This window comes from Chiloscyllium plagiosum, chromosome 11 (genome assembly GCF_004010195.1).
Source record: "Chiloscyllium plagiosum isolate BGI_BamShark_2017 chromosome 11, ASM401019v2, whole genome shotgun sequence".
In the NCBI taxonomy this organism is placed as follows: Eukaryota; Metazoa; Chordata; class Chondrichthyes; order Orectolobiformes; family Hemiscylliidae; genus Chiloscyllium; species Chiloscyllium plagiosum.
Window position 1 is genome coordinate 87,545,187 of NC_057720.1, and position 9,069 is coordinate 87,554,255.

General features: G+C 40.3%; 1 protein-coding gene across 3 annotated transcripts in view; it reads right to left on the reverse strand.

The window, feature by feature from the left end:
* The window catches only part of astn1 (astrotactin 1), a 2,190,072-nt gene that overhangs the window by 784,934 nt on the left and 1,396,069 nt on the right, over positions 1 to 9,069 (reverse strand). For all 3 annotated transcript variants that reach the window (XM_043700015.1, XM_043700017.1, XM_043700018.1), the window contains one exon: positions 7,087 to 7,278. In XM_043700015.1, coding sequence (XP_043555950.1) covers positions 7,087 to 7,278 — 192 coding nt within the window. The remainder of the gene's footprint in view (positions 1 to 7,086; positions 7,279 to 9,069) is intronic.

Here is a 9,069-nt window from a genome sequence, read left to right on the forward strand (position 1 = left end):
ATATCAAAGTTGAAACTTTATTGCTGGAACAGCACAGCAGGTCAGGCAGCATCCAGGGAACAGGAGATTCGACGTTTCGGGCACAGGCCCTTCTTCAGGAATGAGCAGAGAGTGTTCAGCAGGAGAAGATAAAAGGTAGGGAGGAGGGACTTGGAGGAGGGGAGTTGGAAATGTGATAGGTGGAAAGAGGTCAAGGTGAGGGTGATAGGTCGGAGTAGGATCCTACTCCGACCTATCACCCTCACCTTGGCCTCTTTCCACCTATCACATTTCCAACGCCCCTCCTCCAAGTCCCTCCTCCCTACCTTTTATCTTCTCCTGCTGAACACTCTCTGCTCTTTCCTGAAGAAGGGCCTGTGCCCGAAACGTCGAATCTCCTGTTCCCTGGATGCTGCCTGACCTGCTGTGCTGTTCCAGCAATAAAGTGACTTGATAGAGGTGTACAAGATGATTAGGGGTTTAGATAGGGTTGACCATAAGAATCTTTTTCCACGTATGGAGTCAGCTATTACAGGGGGCATAGCTTTAAATTAAGGGGTGGTAGGTATAGGACAGATGTTAGGGGTAGATTCTTTACTCAGCGAGTCGTGAGTTCATGGAATGCCCTGCCAGTAGCAGTAGTGGACTCTCCCTCTTTATGGGCATTGGATAAGCGCTGTATTTTTCTATGTTCTATGTTCCTCAGTTAGCACCTTGTGAACCAACCCACAGCATATGGACTACAGCAATTCAAGAGTGCAGCTCACCACCACCTTCATTAAAGACAACTAAGGAAAGGCAATAAATATCAGGCCAGCCAACAATGTCTACATTCCACTATGAATAAAAAAAAATCTCTTTTTACGATGATTAACTTCCCTAGTAAGCCATAGATGAATATTTCCTTCTGAATTTTTATTTTTTAATTAGCCATATTTTTGTGGAGTACATCTATTTCTATGTTTCCATTGCTAATACGCTGTGCCTTTGAACCTACTTATCCAATCAATCTCAATACGTTCTTCCCACATTTCTATGCAATTCATTCCACTTAAGTTTAAAAGTTCTTCTCTTGTACTTGGCTATGTTGCTCTTAAACTTAACATAGTCTTTAATTTTATGATGGTCAGTCTTTTCCAGTGCAATTACTAATTAATCCTTCCTCATTACACAATGCTGGATCTAAGTTTCAGTGTGTGGGTGGGTGAGTTGGAGTGTTTTCCTTTTGCAGTTGGCATTAATTATCACTGTTCACTATGCATGTTTTATTCATCCCTGAACGTTGTCTGTTTCTGTCGTATTGTTTTATGAGCTGCTGTTGTGCATTACAACACACTACACAACAAGCAGTGTTCTTCTTTTCGTCTTGTCAGTAAACTTTTTTTAAAAAAAGGACCACACGCCAATGCAGGAATTCATCATGCCATTTTTAAAATATTTACATAGACATTCTTTCATGGAAGGTAATAAGGGACAGGAAAGATTATGAATGCTAAAGATTATTTAATGGTCTTTCAACCAAGAGAGGCGAACACTGCAACTTTGTGGCAAATGTCAAGGCAATATATCAACTGATGGAACAGTTTGGCATCAAATACTTGTCACTTTAACAAAACAGAGATGGTCAAAACTCTCCAACACCAACGCAGATGCTGCAAGACCGGTTGAGTTTTTCCAGCAATTTTTGTTTTTGTTGCTGTCAAAACTCGAGTTAACTGATTTGATATTCGATTCTGAAATCTGATTTGACGTTATAAATTGTTTTTCACATATTCCATGTCAAGGGGGATATGTTAGAAGGTGATATAAGATGAAATACGTTACTGGAGTATTGCAAGTATACAATTAGCACTATCGTAGTGCAGGTCAGGAGCTACATGTGTCTTACAGGTTGCATCTATCGTTGCTTAAAAGAGAAATTCAATAGAACAATTTAGGCCATCAGAAAAAAGAACAACATCCGTCTTAAAGATCTAAAAAGCACGAGTGAACCAGAAACGGGTAAAAAAATCTAGGGGAGGGGAGAGAAAGGAGAAAATAATTTCTGTCTCAAATACAGAAATTACTGCATTATGTCTTTTTTCAACGCTTACAACTTTTTTGTATGGAATAAGTATATCTTTTCTTTTCGTCGTGCGTCAGTCAATAGAATAATAAGCAGAGAAATGTGCTTGAAGAGGCAAGGACCAACTGGTAAATAGCTTCATGAACCAGCAGATAACACCACATTTAACAAGTGATGGGCAGGGACAGCATGGATCAGAAGGGCATGATTATCAGAGAGAAACAGTGAACAGGAAAGAGGTTCGGGAAAAAAATGGCTAGTCTGACGCACATCCAGGATGAACCAGCCCACTTGATTGGCACCATATCCACAAATATTCTGTCATACCAGCACCAATGCTCAGTAACTACAGTGTCTACCATGGACAAGATACTCAGAGTCATAGAGATGTACAGCATGGAAACAGACCCTTTGGTCCAACTTGTCCATGCTGACCAGATATCCTAAATTAATCTAGCCTCATTTGCAAGCATTTCGCCCATATCCCTCGAAACACTTCCTATTCATGTACCCATCTAGGTGTCTTTTAAAATGTTGTAATTGTACCAGTGTCCACCACTCCCTCTGGCAGCTCAATCCATACACACACCATCTTATGCGTGAAGAAGTTGCCCCTTAGGTCCCTTTTAAATCTTTCTCCCCTCACCATAACCTATGACCTCTACTTCTGAAGTCAACCTCTAATGGTGCGATAATGCAATGTGTTGCTAGTCCATGGAATCTAAGGTGTAAAGTTAGAGAGTGCTGTCCGAGATGTAGGGCCAGAGGATCAAGCAGTGAGCTGGAACTGCTATTCTGCCGTTCGGCAGAATAAGGTACTGCATATCAAGGAGGGGAGATTAGGCTATGATAAGATGTAAATGCATGCAAATCAACCTCTCACTGCTCATTAGCAAAATTCTCATCTCACCATTCAAGCACTGATTGCAGAATCAGACCTTTTATGACCTCGAGATTCTCATTCTTCCAATCTAACCACATTTTCCCAACTGACTCACCATTGTTCACATTGCTCATGGGTTGAAAACATTCAGCATACGTGGACCAGAATAAAATGCATGATCAAAGTCGCAAACCTCATCGAATAATACAAATTCTGCTGTTGAAACTAATGGATTTGTCCAACTACAATTAGGATATGGAGCAACCCAAATGGCACTAACTGAAGTGCGTCCTATTTTCACTTATCCAAAGCAAGTATTACCTTTCAACATCTGCACCTGGGAAAACCTCAAAAGAGTTAAGTGGCATAAATCTTCTATAATGCAGCATACTTCTAAATACAAACGCATCATGTGTTAAAGAGAACAAAAATGTTTGGATGATAAGATTGCTCAAGATATATCAAGTATGCATTTGATTGCAGAATTGTTGTGAAAGAGGAAAAATCAATTTTTGCCATTTGCTGAAGCTATTTAAGTCACTTGGAATCATTAGAAGACAAACTATTGAGAATACAATTCACTACCAAAACCAGGTCTGTTAGTGAAGATGGAACTCTGCGCACAGAATGATCCTAAAACCTCACTTCAATGTTATTTCCTGCATGAATGATTTTCTCTTCATAGGATCATTTGCACAACATTAAAAGAGAAATTCTTGCTGGTAAGGTGTGTTTGTTTAAACTGTTCAGTGCCCTGTTGCCTACAAAATATTATTTGTTCATTGAGGAAAGAGAAAGGAGAGAGTTGTTCTGGATTTCAGAAGGCTGGGATAAGCAATAGTTTCAACACTACCCTGCAAAACCCATCAATGAAATTGCCATCATTGAAACCCCCACTAACAACAGCCCAGGGATTACCACTGACCCAGAAACAGAGCTGGACTACAATAGCTACAAGAGGAGGTCAGAAGCTAGGAAGCAAATCTTCATTGTTAATTTATTAATTGAAATGCAAGGAATGCACATCCTGACTGGCCAACGTCCATCCACCATCTGCAAGGCATAAGTCGGGAGTGTGATGGAATACTCCCCACTTGTTGAGATGTGCAGTTCTAACAACACTTCAGAGGCTCAACACCATCCAAGACAATCCAGCCCACATGATTGGCATTGGATCCACAAACATTTGATCATACCACCACCAATGCTCAGTAGCTGCAGTGTCGACCATCTACAAGGTACATTGCTCATACCCATGAGTTATTAAAATAAAAGCTTATGATAAACTATTGCTTACATATAAATTGGTCCGTGAACAAATACGTAATCATTGATATTTCAGAAAAATCACTTAAGCACGCAAATGAACAATAAACATTTCAATTTGTAGTGACTACCATCTCCCTATTCGATGGCAAATATGCTATTATAGTTTTGTGTTTGTATAATCAGCAAACCTTTGAGTTCGACAATTCTGAAACAATATTTTCACAAGACATGAAAGGAAATATCTAATGATTCGGCCAATATTGTAATTGCACAACCAAATTGCATACAAGCTTTTCATATTTTGATTGGTAGATTTATTCAGTGCCTTACAAACATTTGTCCCTGAATATCTACTATCACTGTCACAGACTTTATCAGCAAGTGTGTGGAGGACTGCACATTGATCAATCCGGGTGTACCCCAACAGAAAACCCTGGATGAATTAGGACATACAGAACCTGCTAAAAACCAGGCATGAGGCCTTCAGATCAGGAGACCCACTCAAATACAAACATCCAAGTATGACCTTTGCAGAACCATTAAGACAGCCAAGGACCAATACTGATCCAAACCAGAGACACAGACAGACACCCGGTGACTATGGCAAGGACTGAATGACATAGAGGGTTCTAAAAAGAGACAGTGCAAAATAGCAGATGATGACACATCCCTCCCAGATCATCTCAATGCCTTCTATGCTCATTTTGAGCTGAATTTTGGCGGAGAGGTAACACCTATTCTGACAAACCCTGATGAACTTATCCCAACAGTCACTGCAACAGTGGTCAGATCAGTGTTCCTTTGTGTGAATCCAAGGAAAGCAATGGGACCAGATGGAGTACCAGGCTGTGCACTCAGAGCATGCACAGATCAACTGGCAGAGGTCTTCTCTGACATCTTCAATGTCTCCCTGCAGCAGGCCACTGTCCCTGCTTATTTCAAGAGGGCCAACATCATCCCTGTGCCTAAGGCGGCTCATGCAGCATGTCTCAATGACTACCGCCCAGTGGCACTAACTTTGGTGGTCATGAAGTGCATTGAAAGGCTGATCATGGCATTAATCAACTCCAGATTCTGGATTAGTGGTGCTGGAAGAGGACAGCAGTTCAGGCAGCATCCAAGGAGCTTCGAAATCGACGTTTCGGGCAAAAGCCCTTCACCTTTATTCCTGATGAAGGGCTTTTGCCCGAAACGTCGATTTCGAAGCTCCTTGGATGCTGCCTGAACTGCTGTGCTCTTCCAGCACCACTGATCCATTAATCAACTCCAGCCTCTCCAGTACTCTTGACCCACTCCAATTTGCCTATCAGACCAACAGATGCATGAGAGATGCATGTCAGATGCCATATCACTTGCCCTTCACTCCTCCCTAGAACATCTTGACACCAAAAACAGCTTCATACATAAGAATCCTACTCATTGACTACAGATCAGCCTTCAACACTATTATTCTCTCAAGACTGATTACTAAACTTCGTGATTTCAGACTAAGTCCCCCTCTCTGCAACTGGATCCTCAGTTTCACAACCCACAGGCCACAATCAGTGAAGACTGGGGACAATATTTCATCCTCACTAACACTCAACACTGGAGACCCTCAGGGGTGCGCACTCAGCCCCCTAGGTACTCAGTGTATACCCATGACTGTGTTGCCAAATACCAGACTAATGCCATTTACAAGTTCGCTGATGACACCACTCTAGGCAGTCGAATCTCAGATGATCTCAAAACAGACTACAGACGGAAGGTTGAGGACCTGGAAAAATGGTGCACTGAGAACATCCTAACTCTCAAGGCTGGCAAAACCAAGGAACTCGTTATTGACTTTCGGCGGGAAGTTACTCATGTCCCCCTACACATTAACAGCACAGAGGTGGAAAGAATGGAGAGTGTCAAGCTCCTGGAAGTGGTCATCCACAACAAGCTTTCTTGGACTCTTCATGTGGATGCACTGGTTACAAAGGTCCAACAATGCCTCTTCTTCCTCAGGCAGCTGAGGAAATTTGGCATGATGGGAAATGCCTTTGCCAACTTTTACAGCTGTGCCATCGACAGCATTCTGTCTGGATGTATCCCTACCTGGTATGCTAACTGTACCATTCAAGATCGGAGACAGTTACAGAGTGTAGTGAACTCGGCCCGGACAATCACAAAGGCCAACCTCCCATCTATAGAATCCATCTACCAGGCCCGCTGTCAAGGAAAGGCCGCCAGCATTCTCAGAGATCCATCCCATCCTGGCAATGTTAGTCTACAACCTCCATCATCGGGCAGAAGATTCTGAAGCTTGAACACACGCACCAACCAGTTTTGAAACAGTCTCTACCCTACTATTGTTAGAAAACTGAATGGACTCACAAACTCTTAACATTCACCTGTACCTGTGTATTTGGTTTTGCTGCTGTTTACCTATTATTTACTTATGTATGCTAATTGACTCTATGATCTGCCTGTATTGCTCGTAAGACAAAGCTTTTCACTGTGCCTCAGTACACGTGACAATAAATTCAATTCAATTCAATTCATCTAATTTGTCATACACGGGAGCTATTTGACAGTGCCAATTCGTAAGGATAGCTTTATTGTTCGTCACCTTCAACAGGTACATTTATTCTTTACTATTCCTTTCAGAGTTCAGAAAGAAAAGCACAATTAATTATAAAAGCATCTGCTTTGAAAGTAGTAAATGTACTCAGGAAACATTGCCATGGCATTGCAATCACCAATCTGTCACAACATATACACAACACCAGCAACTGAACAAAAGAAAACTTCACAATTACATGAATGTCAAGTGTCATAATGTTTTTCAAACCCCTATTTTCAGCCATATGCATGTGTGACTCTGCAGCAGAAGGGAGATCAGAACATGGAGAGTATTAAGCCTTACCGGAATGTACCCATGAACACTTGGCCAAATGCAGTTTCCTTAGTCTGGTTATTGTAACCATAGAAGAGATCTCTGAAGAGCGTCTGGTTCAGGGGAAGGCTGGCATCAGCACAGTCTAGGCCACTGGCGCATGATTCAGAAACCAGCTGGCACATCCTTCCATCTGAAGCTAGCTTGTAGTCCTCAATACAACTGCATTAAAAAAAAAACAATCAATTGAGAAAGTTAAGTTTAAAGAGCAAGCCCATGGCATCACCAAGATTAACATATTCAGATCAGGTAAACTGAAAGTAGCTCGTGACACTAAACAGATTTATATGCATTTGAATTATAGGAGGAATGGAAAACTGAAAAGGAGTTCAAAGGTTTTGAGACAATAGAAGAAAAATATAATTTGCAATGGGACATGCTACATTGTTTTTATTTCAATTTGCACAGCTAATATGATACTGCACAAGTTCCACAAAATGGGATTCAGACTGATTGATAGATGATGTTTCATACTTATGCAACCTATCTTTGGTGATTCCTCAATGAAAGTCCTCCCCAGTAAATAAACTCATCCAGATGCAAACTTTGTACAAAACCTTTTACTTCTGAATAATAATATTCATAAAATGCAAATAATCCAGCTTCCACCATAACAGCTATTTTATAACAAAGGAAATTTCTTTTATGAAAGAAAGGATTTGATCACATTTGATGAATTTATATGCTATCACATTAACTGCAAATTAAAATACAGTGTGCTGTATTGTGGATAATGGTTAGGTTGGTCAGAGTGATAGTATTATTTTGACTATAGATCATTGACCATTCATCAGATGGTAGTGATCATGAGATGAGTTACTTCTCAAAGATAGTTCTCTTTGCTAACTTGCCGAATGTCCAATTAATGATTTTCATTTCTACAATCCTGTAAAAGATAACTGCAACTTAATTACGATTTTGCACAGGTTGAAAAGTCACAAAACTATTTTTACTCAAAGTGACCTTTTCGTGTTTTCACCATTTAAATTACATAAAGGGCATTCTCCTTTTAAAAATAGCATGCAAAGGAGCTCAGAAGACATTGCTTATAGTTAAGCAAGTTAACTGGGTCATCAATAAATCATACAAATAGTTTTGTTACCATCAGAATAAATGTGGCAACGTCAAAGCAATTTGCACTAAATGACATAAACGTATCCATATTTGACTTACTTCTATTTGATAGCTATGACTTTTATTCAGACTTCCAATCAGGTTTATCTAGATGTATAGAGTATGTTAACTTTCTCTTCCTACATTAATCATTCAACAGTAACAATACGAGCTAAATCCCAACAATTATCTCCGAGCTTAATGCAAGTAGTCTGTATTTTCTCATTTAATAAAAATGTTATTGTCAAATGAGTGCTATACATTTCATGGATGTACTGTATAGTAATGGTGATTCGTATCCAAAAGAAGTGAATGGCCTAGAAGTTTGAGCACTCCCATTTTTGAGCATCTTACTGATACATTTGAGGACCATTCACGCTGTGAGACTGATGAACCCTGAATTTTAAACCATGGATTTCAATTTTATTTTTTATTTTGTTTTCTTTTTTTTTAGGGCAGTGCTGTGTGATCAAAACAGTGAAGGGGAGGGTGGGGACTAAATCAAAATAGAAGACTCCTGTTTATTTTTTTATTTTTCTTTCTTTTTAAAAATTTTTTTTTCCCCCGCACTACCGCCTAACTGCGGTAGTGCTTATTATTTTCCCCAGCACCCTTGGTGTGTGTGTGCAGGTGTGAGACACAGTGAAAGACACAAAGTGCACGAATCTTTATTCAATTTCCACCACCAGGAAGATAGGAAAACACCCGGGTGGCCAGTGACAAGCACTGCCCTTCACATCAAAGGGCAGTGCTGTGTGATCAAAACAGTGAAGGTTTTCTCTTTTTTTTTCTCTCTTTTTTTTTTAACCCCCACACTACCACCTAAGTGCAGTAGTGCTT